Genomic DNA, 21585 nt, shown 5'->3' with positions numbered 1-21585 from the left:
GTAATAATGATTCCTGTATTAGCAAAAACAATGTGCCTTTCCCAGGTTCTTCTGGTTTTCATATGACAGTCTAATTGTTTTAGATGCTGCCTACTGGTAAACAGGTTCAAACAAACACATCTCTTTTAGCGTGTCACATCACTGTACAAAGGAATTAACACATCTATTTCCATGACTTGTTCCTTTAATATAGTTGAATGTGACATTAATTCAATCGAATATGATATGAAGATTCTTTGTGCCTTATCTGAGTGTCAAGACATGAAAACAATATACAATTTGGGGGAAGAAAGCGGACACCAATAAGCCAAAAACAAGGTCAGAAATCATACCTTTAAAATTGGCCTCTAAGTTCTGATAAAATCAACATCCCTAAAAGAATACAAGCTGATTAATCATTGTAGGGAGTAACACAAAGGTTAAACAGACATTTGAGGGATAATAGCATTTTACATTTCCCTTTGAATGTAGAGTGATTGCAACACAAGAAGAAAACGCATAAGCCACCATCAGTACCTTCCCAAGTTAGGCTGTATGAGCTAAAGTCCTTTTTTCTTTGTAAGACGAACATTTAGACTTTTTTACAAGGTAAATTGCAAAGTCTCTATTTTTAGGTACAAAGTGGATTTCTGACCTCTAGTACCACTCTGTTATTTATTTGTAATTGTTTTACATTAAGACATGCATGACACACATATACATTCCCGCTTTACATTATTTCCCTGATTGACAGGTGACGGTAATTCGCCAAGAAAAAGTACAGATGTGCCTCCAAAAGGCTGCAAAGAAAAAAAATGTTTGGTTTAAAGTCCGAGTCACAGCAACCCAACATCAAGAAACTATTGGCAACGTTCCAGTTAACTACACCGTAAAGACTACAGTCACCAGACAACCAGCAGCTGAGTCCAGCACTCTAATTAAAGGGAGACAACTCTTGACAGGAGTCTGTATTAGTCATTCAAAAAGAAAAAACGGAAAATGTAATGCTGTGGATTAACGAGCCCTTTTTAGAGTTACATAGATAAAATAACATTTGATCGCTTATTTCTTTACTTCATTCCAGTGTTTTGGAATGATCAGATGAGATAAAGATGATGAATGAAAAGAGCCTATGTATGTGTCCTCCTGACTTCAGTAGTTAGCCTGTGTTTCCCAAGTACTTTCTCTTTTCTTGCACTGATTCGTTGAAGCTGAACGGCCAAGGAAAAGAGCGATTCCTGCCTGCTGTCATTTCCACATGCTGAATTGACAGTGACAGTGATGCTTCGGTGAGGAACCACATTGGAACATACGTTTTCTGTTTAGAAGAAAACCTTTTAAGGAATGATTGGAGGAAATTGGTATTTTTTAGTAACACGGTTCATATATTTGTGTGACGTATCTTTACTTTGCCAGTTTCAGCTGTGAGCCATCTATTAAGGAAAAGCGTATCCCTGATTTTGGGAGCACTCTAAATATCTCAATGTATGTGCACCACCAACAGTTCTACCAGACTATTTTCATATTCATAATCCTTGACTGTGTCTTAAATATTTAATACGTTTCCTGTAGAAAAAGGCCAGGCACATGAATCATTACCTACACTTACATACCTGGTACAAGGTAATTACAGCCATGAGTAACATGCTAACCTTTAACCTAAAAAATCTGCTGATGTAGTGAAATGATTAAGCCACTGGGGCTGCAATGACTAGACTCTAGATTTCTCAAACTTAATGTGCTCCTATGGGAAACAGACACAAACACACACAATGCACATATTTTAAGAGATGAACAACAGAGAATCATAGACAAAGGGTTCTGACAGTGACAGAGAGACAGAGTAAGAGGAAACTGATTACAGTAAGTACCACCCCCACCATTATAGAAAATACTTGAAGATAATAATGTGGCTGTGAGCCAGAGAGACACACACACACACACACACACACACACACACACACACACACACACACACACACACACATTTAGACAAAATGGAGGTACCCGTACACTGTCCCATACGAGGCAGGACGGAAAAGCCCGCCTGGCCCCCAGACGCCCACGCTCCCCGGCTCCTTCATCCATCCAGTCTAGTCAGCCTGACAAACTAATGGAGACTAATCAACTGTCAGGGCGAACACGGCGCGCACTACATCTCCCGGCTTCCAGTACCATCCCCCCTCCTCCCCTTTCTCACCCACAGCCCCCTCCCACCGCCGCCACCACCAAATCCCCACCCCACCACCATCATTGCAGCTATAACTGTCATGAGCAGAAATAACAGAGTGATGACTATATATAGCAACCCCACTTCTAGAGCGCACACACAAACACACACAGGATCGTCCCAGAGCTCATTAATTCCCCATTTGCTCACCCTAATGACCTCTATTTTATACTTATACTTAATCTAATCCTAACTCTACATCTGATCTTAAATGTACCTTGATCCTAACCCAGATGCTAATGTCTGTGGGCCAAGCTGCAAAATATGTGTTGAGGACATTACTCTCTTCTTTTTAAATCAATGTATTTGACAATGTCCTGCTGAGAAGGACAGCTTACAGGCAGTCCGTACTTTGATTATAATCAGTGTAAGCAGAATATCTCTGATTATTGCAACTGTTATTTAAACAGTAGGTTATCGTTCTAATTGGCTAATAATAATAGTGTTGGATAACTCTTTAAATATGACTTTATTTTGTTTCTCTTTCTTTGTTGTGGTTCTGAATGCAAGCTGCAAAATCTCATGGGAGTTAACTGCTGTAGAATCAGAGCTGTGTGTGTGTGTGTGTGTGTGTGTGTGTGTGTGTGTGTGTGTGTGTGTGTGTGTGTGTGTGTGTGTGTGTGTGTGTGAGAGTGTGTGAGAGAGAGTGTGAGTGTGAGTGAGAAAAATGAGTGGTAGGCCCAGCAGTGGAAGACAAAGAGTGTTCTTCATTAGCGGGTTAGCAGAATGACTTTTCTGTCTTTAGTTCATTAGTATCAATCACTTAGTATCAAACATCCAATCCATCCATTTTTAAGCAGAACATGTTATAGATATATCAGCCATGCCCATTTGCTCCAATTTACTTGTCAGTATGAATATTGTTTCAGACTTTCCCAAAAATGTGTTGCCTTTTTTTTTTGCTTACATATATTAAGCAAGCAGTGAACTCAACATTTGCCTTTTCACAAGACTTTTATGAAAGAGTTTTTTATTTACAATTCCTGCTCAGCCTGTGTGTTCCAATCTTTATTCCAGACTCAAGGTCCATATCACATACAAAAAGACAAAACACACATCAATAAATAAGATAAAAAGCTAAACACAAAACAGATAAAAACAAACAGATAAAAACATAAAATCAGTCCAATCACAGCTAGCCACACATGCTCACTGTCTTAGGCTATTGCGCCAATGTCTCCAAATCATGGAAGAGAACCGAGTAGAACTCTTCACAGGGTTAATTAAAATCGAGATAACATGATTGTCCGAGTCTTCTAGGCGACACATGAATTCGTACATTAACTTTCTTAAAAGGGCTTGACAAGTAGGTACCCCCAAGTTAACAAACAGCTGGCTGGCACTTTGCCATCTTGGTACCCTCAGCAGCAACCGTAAAGCATCATTGTATGCAACTTTTATGTATGCTTCTAGCCTTGTAGTTACTCCACAGGTGAGCCGTGTACAATGGTGTACAGAAAGCTTTAAAAAGTGATACCTTGACATCTACAGAGCACTTGTGAAATGTCCGCATTCATATGTTTGCCTGGGCACACAGTTTGCAGCATTGTCTATGGATGTCTTTGTCGTCAATATAATGACCAAGGTACTTAATCTCACTGCACACAAGAAGAATGTTGCTACTGAGAATAAAATTAGGAAATACAGCCTTTTTATCCTCTTTACTTCGCACAATCATGATGCTACTCTTCTTGGCGTTATACTTAATATTAAAATCAATGCCATACTGGGAACAAGTCCTCAGAAGCTGTTGTAAGCCAGCACTGCATGGAGAGAAGATGATTAAATCATCAGCATACATAAGGTGGTTGACGACAGTAGCACCGATGAAACATCCAGTTTTACACAAGTTCAGTTTCCTAGACAGATCATCCATGTACAGATTAAACAACCAAGGAGATAAAATCCCACCTTGCTTGACCCCTTTACCAACATAAAAAAATTCAGACACAGTATTGCCCCACTTCACCTGCATAGTCTGATTACTATTATTATTGTACTTGGGTACCCCTCTCTGGCACATTTTGTCAAATAATTTGAAATGATTCAGTCTATCAAATGCCTTGGAAGCATCAATAAAACACAGAAACATGGTGGAATTATGGCTTCTATATTTTTGCTATAATGTCTTTTAAAGCAAAAATACACATATCTGTGCCATGTTTTCTTTTAAAACCAAACTGGTTGTCAGCTGTGGTAATATACCTTTCCAGCCTTTCCAACAGAATTTTCTCCAACACTTATCAATGCCATTAATCTTCCCAGCTTTATCCTTGATGACTGGCACAAGTAGCACAGATAACATGGAATCTGGTAAGACTATGATCATGATTCATGAGTCCATGATTAAGGAAACTATAGGTTACTTACGTAACCCCAGTTCCCAGAGTAACATGAAGTGAGATGTCTCACTATGGGATGCGCCTCAACGCGTATGCAAACAGAAGCATCAATCTCATTACGCCAATCCTGATGGTGATCTTAACGTCTACGTTAGGGAATCCACCCACCCTATAAGTAGCTTGCGCTACGACGCAGCGTCATTCAAAATAAGCACCTCTTCTCGCTTCGCCTTAGCAAGAAGGGCCGTCTGGTGAGACATCTCACTTCATGTTACTCTGAGAACTGGGGTTACGTAAATAATCTATAGTTCTCATTCATAACACTCCGTTCGATGTCTCACTATGGGATATTGAAACTCCCGTATTGCTAGAAATGCTTATCTCGAAATTCACCAAAACAACCAGAACAGGTAGAACCCTGTCTCAACACGGGCCCCAGAGCAGAGACATCTAGCCTATAAAATCGGACAAAAGTGAGCGGTGAGGACCAGCTCGCTGCTGCACAAATGTCTTGGATGGAAACACCCTTGAACAAAGCCCAGGATGTAGCCAGTCCACGAGTAGAATGAGCACGCAGGCCCGTTGGTGCCTGCAAACCCTGACTCGTATAAGCCAGAGCAATCGCTTCCACAATCCAGTGGGAGAGCCGTTGCCTGGTAACGGGCTTGCCCTTCTGAGGGTTAGCCCAGGATATAAAGAGTTGGTCATTGCAACAAAACTCTTTTGACATGTCCATATAGGTGCGTAAAGCACAAACTGGACACAGCAAATTCGGCCGCTGTTCCTAAGAGGAACACAGCGGCGGAGGAAATGCCACAATGTCAACGGGGGTACATGAGCCAACCACCTTAGGTACAAAGGCAGGGTTGGGCTTCAGCAACACTCTCGTTTGCCCCGGGGCAAACTGAGTGCATGAAATGATGTACAGAGAGCGCATGAATGTCACTGACTCGCTTGGCAGATGCCAGAGCCAGTAACAGCACTGTCTTCAGTGACAGGTGTTTCATGTCAGCTTCTTCCAGGGATTCAAATGGAGGTCGAGTGAGCCCATCTAAAACCGCTGCCAAGTCCCATAAGGGCACCAGACNTTGGTCAACTCTCCACCTATCAGGGGAATGAGCCATGGTCACGTGCATTTCCAAACCTCTCATTCGCCAAATGGACGGAAATCCGTCCTACAGTATATGCGAATGAGAGGTTTGGAAATGCACGTGACCATGGCTCATTCCCCTGATAGGTGGAGAGTTGACCAATAAATGGAGCACCTCTTTGTGACGTAGAAAAGTGTTGAAATCTGGATCCGTTTTTTTCAGATCCGTTGCAGCCCCTTTTTTAGATATTTGGCTAAGGAGGAAAATAGAGAGGGTTGTGTTTTCTGACACTTGGTGAGTTCCCTGGAACACCGGGGACACATATTCATGTATAAAAGACGTACAAAGGTGCATTTTGCATGATAGGTCCCCTTTAAAACAATAAATGTGCCAAGTGTAAATATGCCGGATTTAGCTTTGAGCTACTTTCTATCCGCAGTCCCTCAGCTACACACTGAAAGGTTATTTGAAAGCAATAACATTGAGTTGAACCTAATATGTTTTATTTAAACGTAATAGTATTNCAGACATTAAAAGGAGGGTATCGGTTTTATTAGATTTTTCCGACGTCCTGCCTAGACTTCTTTTGACCTACGTCCTAAAGTTGTCGAAAGATGAGTGTTTCTCCACGAGGGCGAATAACCAGTTGGAGAGTGGATAGTTCCCACTAACTCCGGTGCCAGTGGCACGTAAAGGTTTGGAGAGTAAGCCGTAATGACATCCTGCATAAAAGGCAGTAAATCGATAAGTTTACAATTCGCTTTGCCTGTCTGAAGGTCACGTGAGGTCGCCGACAGCCTATGTTTTGTCAAATTACGTGGAAAATGTGTGGAGGTTGCATGGGTCCAAGGAGAGGAGACCCCAATGTTTCCTCCAACCTACGTTTCGACGGAGACCGCCCGAGACACCCCCCCCCCCCTAGCGTCGGACGAGGGAGACGGACGTGACGCGCGTCTTTAGCCCTCTGTATAAGGTTTTACGTCTTGAACCCTCCACCCCCCCCCCCACGATCACCTAGCGGCCCTCGACAATCTAATTGTAATTGTACATAACAATCAACAGTTGAATTAAGTAGCCCTTAGGACGACGTTGGCTCTACAACGTGGAGGTGGTTTGGAGGCGACGGAGTCCCCCGTCAAGACTAGTATTACTATTATACCGAACTTGGTTACGGTAAACGAGACCTACTGTACAATAGGGTGTGAGACAATTAGTGTCAGTTTGTATCCATTGCACTGAGCGCCGAGTACGGGGGAGAAGACGCCCCCGCACCAGTTCGACGACCGAGTCTTAAACGATTCCTCTTTTCCCGACCTTACTCGCTCTTTAACTCGCCCTTTGCCGTACCGATTTTTGTTACGAGACAAACCATAAAACTTTTTATTTTACATATATATGGAATATATCATACCAGTATTGGTGATAAGTATTATATACGTACTATCAGAGGAATTTAGTATTTATTTGGGGGGCATGTCACGAAACACCCCTGGTCATCGAAAGTTAAGTTATGAACCATAATGAGAGGTTTTTCGCGTAATGACCTAATATAAAGTGACCAGAACTTGGGTGGGTCCGTCGTGTCCCGAGAAAAACTATGGTGTCAAGGCTTATGTACCACATATCTAAGTGATAAAAATGGGAAGAAAACTACACATAGGAACCCGAAGTAAGGAAGGAGTGTTCAATCTCCCTTCGTAAACCTACGTATTAAATAGGTGTCTTGTTTTATTACATGGTAAACCAGAATAAGTCCCTTACTAAGAATGCACCTCCGTTCTATAAGTAATGTTGTGAGCGAGAACAACGGAAGGTGTGGGAGGACCGCGAGAGGTGAGCTAAGAAAAGGTGCCTATTGTGACTCCTGGCTACCATAGTGTGGTCGTACATCTCGTCCTTGTCAGACGAAGGACATGTAAGGGTCTAACCGACACTAGCTGTACTATGTGGAGCTGACGCCGATTTCTGACACTTGGTGAGTTCCGTGGAACACCGGGGACACATATTCATGTATAAAAGACGTACAAAGGTGCATTTTGCATGATAGGTCACCTTTAAGAGAAGACTTACAGTATCATCTGTTGCAATGATAGCAAATTAAACAGAATAAATACTTAGTTAAATAATACATTTCAACTCTTTTGCAGGACAACTCTGCATACTGTTTGAACATGGCCAGTGTGAGTGATTTAGTGAGTGAGTTTAGTCACATCTAATCTAACGGCTTGTTGACACAGGACATTGGGTTTTTCAGTCTCAAGTATGTCCGGAGGAACAGATACATTTCTATTTCTATCAATATATCTTTTCATAGACTGCTTAATGTCTCATATATCACATGCATTCAACATGTGTAATTGCAACCCAAAGCACATGTTAGCATAAATGTCAGTATATTCTGTCACTTGATACAGGTGTTGATATTAAACAGTGTGCCTGGTTAGTCAGCTGTTTTTTTATTAGACAGCAGAGGTTTATCCAGCAGAAAATCAGAAGAGTACTGTGCCGTCTGTCCCTCTCTTGACCATAATGGTTACTGTGATGCAGTTTCTTTTTTTGACAAATGAAAAAGGAAAACAGTTTTGCTACTAATTGTTAAAGCGTTTCAGTGTGGACAGAAATATTTCTAAAAACCCTGTGGATCCATCCATTTCACACGTAAACAGCTTTGTCAGATTTAGCCAGCTTAGTGTGAATGTAGACTGAGGAACCAAACAAGAAACTGAGTGAGAGAGTGAGTAAGTACAACTACGGTTATTAGGTGGATGTGGCAAGTCCAAGTGTGTGCGCACCAAGGAGTGAATTAGTAATTAACATATAAGTCAAAGGGAACGAAGTGAATACAGTGTGTGTGTGCGTGTGCGTGTGCGTGTGCGTATGTGTGTGCGTGTTTGTGTGAGAGAAAAGGAGGGAGGCACCAGCAGGCCCAGTGACTTCCCAGTGACTCATTAGGTGGGTAATTAAGGCACAAAGCTTCGGCCCTGGGGCTCCACCGAGCTGCACTCTGAGCCCCGACTGCTAATGACGCCGTCCTGCACCTCAGAGAGATGGAGGCAGGGGAGGGAGAGAGAAACAAAGATATAGGCAGAGAGACATAGATTAGTCCACACAGTAAGTGCTCAGACTGCTCCTCACAGAGACTTGAAAAGACGAAGGGGTCGATACTGTTCACACCCTGCTGGGAAATAATGGACAGTAAACTCTGTTTCTGGTTGCAATAATGTAGAGTTCACTCCCTTTTGTAACCTAAACAACAAAGGTTGCAAAAAGACGCTAAGTGACAGATGTTTGTGGTTATTTAAGTGTTTAAATTAAATGAAACTCATTGAATCGTTTTACTTGTTGGTGCAACTATTTTAAAAGTGTTCAGTATAGCTGCTAGTATGATCTCACCCTTATATTGTTACATGTTAGCCTAATATCTGATTTCACTGGATCACCAAGTGCTCATTCCTAACTTGTCAAGTTTTCCTTAACATTATGAAATAAAGCTATCATTATATACAGTAAAAATGACATACAGGATAACAACATATATAATAAATAATGAAAATGTTTTGATACTGACTCTACTACCCGGTGGATTTTAGCCCTTGCAACTAACTTAGAATAAATGCCATAACATTAGGATGTATCTGAATCCAAATAAGTGTCAAATATTAAATTCTTCATTCCCATCAGCCTCAGCTTTGTGTTTCACACCGAATGGCAAATGTTAGCATCCTAACGTTATCAACCTAAAAAGTAAACTTGCTAAACAGCATCATTTGAGCATTATCGTTGTGAGCATGTTAGCGTTATATTCAAAGCATTACTATCCCTATAAAGCATGGCTGTAAACATATAGTCTTTTTACACTGTGAACTATTTGGGATTTAGTTTTTGTTGGTTAAATGCACTTTAACTCTTGGCAGAAGACAAACAACTACAGTATAGTTAAACAAAAGTAACTCAATAACCACTGATCTCTTTAACCACTATATAATTTTTTTGACCAACTGATATCTTGGCTCACTGGTTTTTTGTCTTTTGACTATCACACCTTGTCCTGGCTTGCTCCACTGTCTTGACAGAGGACAAGAGAAAAATACAGAAAATAGACTCTCACATGTAGAGGTAGAAAAAGAGGTTAAGAGCAAAAGAGACCCTTAAAAGATATTGTTGGAATAAATGGAGGGGGGTTGGGGGTAGCAGAGAGCTCTGGTGGTAAAAGTGAGACAGAGAGAAGGAGAAGACGAGTTGAAAAGAGGAGGGCAGATTCCCCGCTGAGAGCAGAGGCAGAAAACAGGCTGAGGAGCCGAGCAGAGAAACGTCCCCCTCCTGTGGCAAAGGGGTGAGAGAGCTGAGGGAAAAGAGGGGCAAAAATAAAGGAGGTGCGGGGGGGGGGGAGGGAGGAGGACGACTGGAGTACGGAGTTACTGGCATTTCCATTTTGAGCCTGCATGAAGGCTAATGATTCAAGGCAGGCTGCTGAGACCGAGCGAGGGTCCTGCAGGTGGTCCTCACAGGAGTAGAGAGCTCCTGAGGAGACTAAGGCCATTTTAATTGGACACTGAATAATGATATGACTACTTCACAGAGAGAATAGTGGGGTGGTGCTTTCAATTCCAAAAGGCCAATTACAGCATATTCATGTTGCATTGCTTTCAAGACCTTAGGAAGGTGCACAGGCTTGTATTTGGTTCTTATTCCAGATGGGGTTTAACACAAATTCATCTCTGGCATATACTTTGTGGCATCGCAGAGGGATTACTTTGGGAAACAAAACCATTAGAAGGATATTAATCCCAGGATTAAATAAAGCCATCACCAATTGGCAGTTTTGACTATATGTGGGCCTTAAAGTGGGTCTAATGCTTTAATGTGTTGCTATAACCAGGGGCGTCATAGTTAAAGCGAAAGGAGGACTGACTACCCTGCAGTGTCACAACTAAATGAAATCACCTAAATAAATTGTCTTTGAAGACATTTTGAATACATCTTTTTGACAAAGAATAGGGGAGGGTCTCTAAGGTCCGTCTCACCCCTTACAGAAAGCACAACATGGTTTAGTCTGCCCCCTGAGCTGAGTGACTGGTGATGCTGCCTGGAGCAATAACTCTGTACACTTTTTATGTCTTTCCCAAAGGAAGGGAAATCAGATTTTTGGTCTACCACTAGAAGCTATTGCAGAAGCAATAATTTGACATTAAGGTCTCGCAGTAAAGTTGGGTCGTAGTAAAGTTGTTGGCCAGAAAACGGATACAATGAGCTAAAAGACGCAGAAACGCTGTATAGAACTAAGGGGAACTGGGGAATTGTTTAAAAATAAATGTTGATCAATACTTATAAGTGAAGTCAAACATTGCTGTATTTTAAAATTATACTTAAGTACAGTTAAGGATTTAACCAAATCTACTTTTTTCATTGTGTGGTGTTGTCAGGTACTCTTCTGCCATACCAAAGATAAATTCCTTCTTTCTCCAGTTTCAAAGCAGCAGCTTATTTCCTTGTGAAGGGAAATAAAAACATTCTGTCCTGTACGATGCTGTGTACCAGAACAAGTCAACTGTTAATTGAGCCATTAGTATTAGCAACAACAAACTATTCTTTATTTACACTAAGGTGAGGCGATATCAGAGGCAGAGAGATGTGGTGGATAGAAGCAGCAGGATCAGAAATCACGTTGCAGTGGGTGGGTAATGTATGCCGGGGCTATTTTCTCCTCGATGCAAATGTGGTCGAAGCATTTCTCCCAGAGGCGGTGCATGGCGCGTGTGTGTGCAGAGGCTCGGCTCTCCAATCTTTCAGCTTATTAATTTCATATTTACTCATTTATTTTTAAATGTGTTGAGTGATGGAAATGCGGCAGACTGCAGCTCAGAGGTGCTTACATGGCAGATGGGTTTAAAAGGGGAAGTGAGCCAGTGTCAGAGGCAAGATTTTCAATTCAAAGTTGAGGGATATTTTTTCTTTTATTATTCATGGGGAGTGGGAATTATTCTAAGAATGTTGACTCACATGGCGTCCTACTGTGCTCCTTATACAATACAAATTCTCCCCTTGATCAGTTTGGGCTCAAATGACCAGCTTAACGGTATACTGATCTCTTTTAAGACAGGAGAAAAATGTCCTTCTCCAAAACTTGAATGGTACAAACTTGCAGCTTTACGGTCCTATTGTGTCCGCATTTTCTTTACGCATAGCTACCTATTAAAGTATGGACAATTGGGGTTTTGAATTGCATCCTAGCCTGAGGAGAAGTTTCCGTGACTTTTGCCGTCAAGTTATTTCAACTTGAGACGTTCAGGGCCCTCCTGCAATGTGGGCAACCGAACCACTTTGCAATGTAAAGCAAGAAAAATGCTTCAATCTCACAGCTACAATAATGAACGTATAGGCTGCCCCCAGCTGCTGAAGCGCACTCTGTCTGATCGGGCCCTGAGGAGGGGCTTCCTGAGGTGGTTTAGGAAGCACAGCAGCCAGATGCAAAATACATTTAGATGCAGGTCAGACAGTAAGGAACATTTGGGGTATTGATAGGTAGTTGGTAACAACAATACAATAAGAAAAACTATGAAATGTATATTTATCTATGCACAAACTTTTCAAACCGTTTGTGTCGCTCATAACCCATTCCTGCAAGTCATCTGTGTTTGTGTCAGTTGCTTGTTAGTTCTAAAAATGTTTTAGAAAAGTCATTCAAAATGTCAAAATGACTCTTCTTCTGTATGTGTTCCTTATTCTACTTTATCTTCTATTTTCTTTCTTTTCCAAATATTATTATTCTTCATTGGTAATTATCTTAATTACCTGCTCTCTGTGTCTATTGAATAACTTTTGGATTTTACCCAGATATGAGACACATAAAGTGAGGGGGACGCTTTTAATTCCCAGTGCTGAGTCAGTTAGATATGTGTGGCCATGTGTTGAAGGTCAGCATTAGAGGAACTGAACGGGTGGTTATTATTTATTCTGCTCCTTAGATGAACTCCCTCATGCATGCATATTCAATTTTCATGTTTACATCTTCACTCTGAACCAAATGCAGATCCGGGGAAGGCTTGTTCCCACACACCCTCTCTCTCCACACACACACACACACCCTCTCTCTCACACACACACACACACACACACACACACACACACACACACACACACACACACACACACACACAGTCTGTCCCTACTGTTTTCCCAAAGTGTTTCCAGACTATGTAAATTGCCTTACTTTAAAAATAATTAATTATTTTGAGTTTTCTTTTCTATTGGGGTATTACACAACTGTATTCTTATCCACATGTTTACAGTTTTGCAGCTAGATAATGAAATGGTTCAATCTGATCATCCGTTGTTAAGAAAACATTTTACTGCACAAGCTCCATCTATTCTGGAGCTTTTGATCTAATCATATGATATTCATCAAAAGTTTGGAGTTTGCTTAATGAAATTGTAAATCTTCAAATGTTAATCTTTCCTCCCAGAGGACTTCTAGCCAATGTTGACTTTAAAGCTTGGATTCCCTCTTGACCTTGAAGACATCCCCATTTTGACGAAGACCATGTTATTTGATCAAAAGCTTCACAAAAACTGTAAAAAGGACCTTGTGTTGAGATTGTTTTCTGTTTTTAAAGTCAAGAGTGAACATTAAACCTTAATCTAAATGTTGATCTGATAAATACATTCACAAAGAAGCAAACAATGGATGTTTTTAAAGTGAAAGAGGCAGAACACTTTTACTCAATTACTATTTGAGAGTCAAGGGGACTAAAAAAGACATCACTCTTCAAAACAAAAGCTCTGTAGGAGCTGCATCTCAACAGCAATCATCTTGTTATCTAAAGAAGGTTTTGTTGTTTACTTTGAATGGTTCTAACTGTCACTGGACCGGGCTCTGAATCTAAAAAGAAAGTATTGATACTTGTACTAAAAGTTATTCTGACCCCTGACCTGTCATTCAGCATGAACAGAGAGCAACTGATGTTTCCATTAGCCTGTAGACTAAGCCGTCACTCCCACATCATTTCATATCACACTTTTGTTTCCCCTTCTGTGCTTAATGGCAATGTCTGTTTGACGGCTCTGAACAATTTTCCATAAACCAATGCGTTGGTTGTCAGCCAGTCAGAAGCAACCTTTCTTTCTCATTGTTTGTCAAGAAGCATTTTGTTTCAAGTTTAGGGACCTTCTCTGTAGATATGAGAGAGCTAACATTCTGTTCCAGGGTAAACAAAAAGTCAGAGTGAAGTAATTGGCTGCCAGTTTGCCGTGTAAGGTTTGATTGACCACTGACTCCTTCAAAAGCTTAAATATTCGCAGTACAAAACATCAACCCTGACACATGCATACAGCAGTTATATGGCAGCTCATTTGCTCTCATCCACGCAAACAAATAGATTCTCGGTCGATAACACAATTTCAGGGCATGGTTAACATTCGAACAACAGTATGAGATTTAGAACAACCAAGCACTGGGCAACATTTTGCTCTGGGGATAGAATGATAAATAAAACGTGGTCTGATAAATAAATGTAGAGCCTGTGTATTTAAAAGCCTCTGGATGAGATTATTAGCTGCTCACACAGCGATTAAAGCCAACTTAAGAAGTCGCCAGCGGCTGTGTTCCCACTGCCTAATTGAAACCATTCCTTATTTACTCATTTCCACTAAGGGGATCAGAGACCAAGCAAAGACGGTTTCATTTTCCATTTAATATTTACTGCCTTGTGAACCATGTGCATGCAATAGGATCCCTCTGGGGTAAGGACAGGGTGTTCATGTCGCACCAAAATGAATGGGGGAGGAAATAAAAAACAAATCGCAGATCCCAGAGGGATTAATTCCATTTCTAAAAGGCAGCCAGCAGTGGAGGAAGGGGGAAGTGAGGAAGGAGGAGCAGAGGGGTGGTAGAGGAATATGTTTCAACCGTTTGCGATGGCGGCCTATTTCTTTGTGTTAATTCCTCCACGCTTTTTAACTTCTAAAGCTCCAGCATTGTGGCGCAGTAGGACAGAGTGTGATTGAGACATTTGGAGGAGTATTTTTAACCAAAGCACTCGCCCCGAGGGCACAGCATATGATTTGTTCCCTTCTCTTCTTCCTCTCTTTTTCGTGGTTTCACAATGAACCTCTGGATTTGTGCCCGGGAGGAAGAGTTGGGATCCGAACTGAATCAGGTCTCAAGCTACATCACAGGAGCTTCCTTCTGATTGGCCCAAGCAGGCTTTTTCCAGAAATCCCTTCCTCCCTATTTCAGTCCTGATGATGTGGTGAAGCACATTGAAAGCACAGCACATCATTGTGTTATACAGCCTGCAAGGGATGGCTGAACAATGTGAGCTTTAGTCGAATCCGTCTACCAGAGGAAGTGTGGCTTGTTGAGGTGTAATGGAGTGACAGATTCAATGCAAATGGCTTAAAGCAATCTCATTCGGAAAGAATGATAGTGGTAATCAATTATGGATATTGAAAAGACAGAAATCTGATTAAATATAAAACCTGATGTTTCCTTTTTTTTTTACATCTCAAGGAAAAGTCAGTACTGTATATACGCAGTACGCAATATACGTATTGAAGGTATATGTACTTTCTGTGCTATTTGTGTAACAGCTCAGTATCTGATTTTAAAACTATGAACTCCACTTAGTTCAGTTTTTATATACACATGACCTTTTCCTCTTACTTCTATTTGTTAATTTAGTTGGGTCGTAGAGCATCACATTCACATATTAAATTTTGTAGCTCCAGCTCAAATCTTCAACACTAGTACCGTATGATTCTGTGCCAATTTACATATGTTAATCCCACAAGCTTTGGCTTTAACTTTAATCATGCCTCTGATATAAACGTTGTACTCCGTCTGAACACAGAAACAATCTGGATAAAGCAGACTGGACTGAATTGGATAAAAATGCAATATTTTCTTGGATTCCAGCCGTCTTGAGGCTGATATGCTGCATATGATTATGCTTCCAATACAACAAATTCAAATGTATAATGTATTTTGTCACATCCGCAATCATACCAAGTACATGTGCAATAAAACTTATTTGATGGCTTCGTAGATAAATAATGTATGAAATGCGACTATGAATATAAAGACAGAAAAATAAACAATGGAGACAAAAGAAAAGCATGTGGAATTATACATTAGCAGCACTTTATGTGCCGTTCAATAAATCACTCACTATTATGTTTGAACATCAGATCCACACATTACTATCACAGTTACACAAGAGCTTGTTAGCTTTGTGTGCAGTGGCCAACGGTAATAAATACCACAGATGTTATGCAGAGCTGCTTTGCACACTTTAACACGACTTTGACGTCAAACAAGCAACAGCACTCAGAGTATGTGAGAGCGTGCTCATGTGTCAGGAGTTTAACTGTGTGCAACTGACCTCAATTTAGCCTCTGATGCCCTCGTGTTTGCATCGTGGGAAAAATACACTGATGTGTGTATGGAATGAAAACCATTTTACAGTGCTCATAATTATGTATTTTTTTTAACAGTACAATGACAGTCCCATATCTAAAAAGAGGATGGAAGTTAGAGTCATGAACTGCAGATGTTGGAGTCACAAGCAGAATAACTCAAAAACAGATATCACTCACATAATAATATACACTTAATCTAAGGTTTTGGATTTTAAATATTGAGTATTCTGTGTCCAAATACACAACATTAATTGCATTCCAGCCTTGTCATGCACATACTGCTATAATTAGAAATTATTTAGTGTCGCTGACTTTACCTGAGACCAAACACACAAAGTAGTGTCTGGCAACGTCTCGCCTATGTTCCACCCACACTGGCCTCCCTCCCTCTCTCTCTCTCTCGACATCCTCTCTCTGACCTCCAATTGAACTTGTGGACCCTGACTTTTCCCATGGATTTGAACATTGAGTTCTGTATAGTCTCATTGACTGTAATTAGCCATAACGGCATTTCCCACGTCTTGTGACAGCTCGTTCAGACAACCAGACCTCCTCCCTCCCTCCCTCCCTGCCTGCCTCCTCTCCTGTCCTCTCCCTGGTCTCTCGTTTTGCATCCATCTCTTTGTGTTGGCGCTCTCCCACGTGCCCCAGCTGTTTGGCCTGTAGTAAATGTCGCCGCGTACAGCGCTCTGCTGGGATCCAGCCGCCATGCATCCGGGGCCAGGCACCATCTCTCCGTTTTTTCTCTCTGTTTGGACCTCTCTGTTGTTCCTTCCACCATCTTTCCTATCCATCCTCCTCTCCTTCCTGCTATCAAGCTCTCCATTTACTAATCTAATTGCTCCTACTCCTGAACCTGAACCACTCTTCCCTCCCGAACTCATTACCATACATCCTGATTGGCCGATGTTGCCTGACAGGAGCTGCGTGTGGCTTTTTGTAACACAGCTGCTTGCTTCATGAAAGGCAGTCACCAGCGGCTGTCTGCTGCAGGTTGTCATCCCTCAGGGAGGGGCAGGGAGGTGGCAGGGAGAAAATTGCGCTGAGAAAGAGCTTTGTGCAGCACTCTGTCCAAAACTTTATTTTTTTAAACAGCTGGCCACTGACTGATAGCACTGTATTAATGTCATGTCCCTGTCTGCTGTTCTTGGACAGTTACGTTGAGCTGATAGGGAATGAAAGCAAGTGTCAGAAGAGCCGCCGTGATACAGAGCTGAAGCAATCAGCTCTGATTGGATTTTGAGCCACTCTTATTGACTCCCAGATTGAGGGGATGGAGCGAAAACGTGGTACTAATTGCCCAAAACAAATTGCGAATGAATCATAGTTGGCATCTGAATTGCAAATCTTCACGTGGCCTTTGTATTGTTTTTATTTTTCGTGAAGCCGTTTTCCTTCTTTGGTTTTCTGTTTTAGTGCAGTTTGAGAACATGTCTAGCTGTAAGAGAACCTTTCTACAAAAGTAAAGAAATCCAACATTAATTAAACGGAAGAAATCAAAAAGAGGCTAACTGCTGTGAAAAAGGACTACAATTTACATAATTGCATAGAGTGGCAGAAATAGTCCAGATACTAAGAAATGCAGGGGAACATTTTTCTTTTCATGGTTTTTCTTAGACTTACCTGCATTTATTCAATGCCATTCATATTTATTGCATAGCTGTATGAAGACTGGAACAACTATAGGTGCTAAATCGTTCTCAATAAAAAAATTGAAATGTCACATGCCAGGTGCAACAGGGAAGGAATACAGGGCAGGACAGAATTAAAGCCTTCAATAGTGAAAAAATTACTTCGATACAAGAAGGCAGGAGAGTGGCTGGTATGCGTATATAGTAGGATTGGCTGATGGCTGGAAAGACTGGGGGCATCTGGTTGACAGGTGGGGTTTGACAAGGTCTGGAAAGGTCTATGTTGAGGCAGGGGGTAGAGGGAGGTTGTGAGGATAAAGGGGAAGAAAAGCTGACAGGGAAAGGGACATTACACTGACAATAGAAATGACATTCATTTTAAAACTCACTTTGCCAGTTACCAGTGATTTGTACTGCTTCTTATCACAAATGATTGGAATAAAAAACTGGTATTAGCATGTATAAGATTGAGCATTTCCACCATAATCAGAAGGCAAAATGTCAACTTTCTTCAAATGCACTTACAGCACAGCACTCAGCACTTAGCAGCAAAGATGTTTCCATTGAAATTGTATTGTCTAACGTATTCGTTGCCCTTTGTTTCCTTCAGGTGGGACGTCCACGCTGCGCCTCTCGTCGGTGCGCGAGCTGCCGGGTCAGCTGCAGGAGCTTTACCAGCAGGGCTTTGTTCTTGCGTCCGTTCACCCGTTCATCCACCCCTGTGGTCCGGAGTCCAACAGCCCACAGCACCAGCTCTACAGGGCCATACTGATCCGACTCAACGACGGGTAAGAGCCACATGAGAGCAATTTTGAGTATTAAATGTGTAATTATCTGACATGGGAATAAGGGTCAAAGGGTCAACACATTAGGTTCCCCCCAGCCTTAGCTAATGGAAACTCAAAAATCCACTTACAGTTTCTGCAGACAATTTAGCCGTTAAAGGTTTGAAATAATGAGTAATGCATAGCATTAAAAGAAAAGCATTTCCGTTACATTGCCAGCTCAAAGAACATTGAAGCCACATAAAGCAGTCTAAAGGTATAAGTACTTACGGCTAATTATTGTTGTCCTTTACAGGAATATACAGAAAAATAGTCTTGTATTTTATAGAAGGAGAAGATAAATGTACTCTTCCACAAGTTCACAAGTTAAAATAAAGGTGTATTTTAACAGTATTAAGCCTCACTATCATCAGTGGGATGAAAGGTTGAGACAATTTAAGTTAGAGGGCCCTGACTAAAAGAGATGTGTTTTACTAAACAAAGACGGGGGCTGGCCTTGAGGAAATCATCTTTCAGGGGCGTCAGACTTCTTAGCTACTCCTCTTTTATCACAAAATAATGCAGCCATTATGGTCACTTAAGAAAAAATGTTAAGATCGCTAATGCACCTTAATTGGTGTAATTAGCGATCTTGATGGGAATCAGATTTAGCTTTGTTCTCATGTGATGAATGGTACAAAATTGGTAGGTGGTAAACGACATAAGGGTTTATATTGTTATACCTCCTGTTGTATGTCTTAGAATCTTTTTCGTTGTGGGATACATTCAAGCAGAACGATTTCCACGATGGCAACCACCTAAAAGAAACAGTGTAGTTGCATTTATTATCAGCTGTACAACCTTTCTGTGTTGCTTCAGTATCGACACCAGAGCATCACAACATCTGTTTGTGGCTCAGCGAATGTCCTGTGGGCCGCTGCATTTGGACTTGAGTCAGCAATAATCTCAATCCTCCATCTTCAGTTATTTTAGTGCTCCAGCCAAAACCGTCTACGTGGCTCAGAGTCACCGCCGGCCCCTACATCTGCCCTCCAGCCCTGTTTACGAGACCCTCTGTCCGGGGAAACATGGGGGTGGGCACACGTTTTTTTTCCAGGGCTTGACGCCAGGGAGCAGCTCCAAGGGTGGTTGAAGGGCATGTACAGTAGGAGGAGTGATGGACGATGGAAGTTGCTTTTGTCGGGCCAAAATCCTTAAAAAAATAAATACCAATCTCTGTAGGTAAGCAGAAAAGCTGCTGTAGCTTTTGGGAAAATCCATCCTTTGTTCTAAATGGGTCCAAAAGTCCCAGGGGTCATGAAACCTGAACATCTTATTCACGCCCACGTCAGTTGAAGTAAAAACATGACAATCAAAAAGATTGAAGCTAGGAGGAGAATTTCTTGAAATATTTTCCCTGGCAGGAGTGACATGCAGACAGGAGTCCCAGGAGCTGCTGTGTCTGGTCTGAAGTCCAGAGAACACCCAGGCCTGTTTACCAAAACACTGCAGGGCATAGATGTGTCTGAATGTGTCTGAGGGTGTGTGTCCGGAGGGTGTGTGTCCGCTGTGTGTGAATGTTTTAAGAACTACACATACTAACTCTGTTTGGGCTTACATTGGTCTTTGTGCATATAGTGTGTAGCTTTATTGTTCAGGACAAATCTTCTCACTCTCTGCTGTTCTTGAGCAGAATCCACCACAGATTCCTCACAGCTCAAAACACATTTCTGGAAGCTGACAAACCATTTTAGTAATTTCTTCACTGCTGAGCTTAAACACAACACCGCTGGTACTAATCTACATTGAAATTTTAGTCATTTAGCTAACGCTTTCCCCCACAGCGACAACACAATAACTGCAGAAAACCAATACTCGATATTACATGCAACCAAGAGTAAGGAGTGTAATAATCAGAGCTGCTGTGCCCTGACAGTTCTGCTGCAACCGCATACTGATCAGTCAAGAGAAACGAAACCGGGGACTAAAACTAAAGCACAGATTCTAAAAGGATAAGTCCTTGTCGCAAAGGTTTGTCTCTTTCTGTCTCTCTCCAGCTGTACAATGTAATAAACGGGGGAAATGTACATATACATATATATATATATATATATATATATATATCTAAAAACTAAAGAGACTTACTGTGCAAGGCCTTTGTGGTTGCTGTCTTCAGAAACAATAATGTATAGAGGATCAAGAATAATATTGAGAAAGGAGAAGGAGGATGACTAATGGGAATACAGTGAAAACATACAATAATTAATAATTAATTAATTAAAAATAAAATAAGAGGGAATTTGTAGCTATGATGCCAGAGAAAATGTAAGGACTCACGATAGAAGTAAACTATCATCTACAGTAAACCATCAAGATGACAAAAGAAAAGTAAAAATAATACAATAAAAAAACAAACATTTGAAGCCAAACCATTAATTGGTTTGTGCAAATGTATGCTGATGATAATTTCAATGTTTAAGTGCGGTGAGAGGCTCCAGAAATGTTGTCCTGAGGAAAAACTGCTTTGAGGTTGGTGCCAGCTGTTTAACATGCCTCTCTCTCCCCTCACCCCTCCTTGTGTTTGTTGGAGAGGACTTGTTTTCCTCCCTTCTGATGAAACCATTCACTGATTTTTCCTGTCATACAGTATATGAAACATCATCCACCGTGTGAGATAATTCATCACAGCTAACATGACAATTTCATTTAAGTTTTGCAAACCTTCAGTTTTGATCATTTGTACTGTTATTTTGTGCGGTGGTGCAAGAGGTTATGATAAGCCTTGCTTGCTGACAATCACCTGACAGCTGCAGAAGGAAAGGACAGGAAATATTTTTAAAAATCTATTGCTTTACAGTCCTACTCCTCACATCTAGATCCTCTTATCTGAGTCCTCTTTGTTTATCAGGATTGCATTTATTTAAACAATAAATGTTTCACTAAAAAGCTAAATGTTATGAGGTCGTCAGTATCGTTTCCATTATGAGATAATGGTAGAAAAACTTCTGTCAGTTCCTTCCTAAACAGAAAAATGCCCAATTGTCTTAGGAAGGCAACACGACTACATGAAGCCCTCGCAATGCCGTTGTTTAGCCATCGTATTATAGTAAGATGACATCAAGATTGCATTTA

At 41.2% G+C, this 21585-nt stretch overlaps 1 protein-coding gene across 1 annotated transcript in view; it reads left to right on the top strand.

Annotated features, from left to right (window-relative positions):
- The window catches only part of rftn1b (raftlin, lipid raft linker 1b), a 92823-nt gene that overhangs the window by 27063 nt on the left and 44175 nt on the right, over window positions 1-21585 (top strand). Inside the window, exon 3 of the mRNA XM_010793417.1 lies at window positions 18300-18477. Within this exon, the coding sequence (XP_010791719.1) occupies window positions 18300-18477 (178 nt within the window). The remainder of the gene's footprint in view (window positions 1-18299; window positions 18478-21585) is intronic.

The sequence above is a fragment of the Notothenia coriiceps genome, unplaced genomic scaffold, assembly GCF_000735185.1.
Source record: "Notothenia coriiceps isolate Sejong01 unplaced genomic scaffold, NC01 NC01_scaffold00037244, whole genome shotgun sequence".
NCBI classification, from domain to species: Eukaryota; Metazoa; Chordata; class Actinopteri; order Perciformes; family Nototheniidae; genus Notothenia; species Notothenia coriiceps.
The sequence above is the reverse complement of the archived record's forward strand: the minus strand, read 5'-3'. Positions and strand labels throughout refer to the sequence as shown.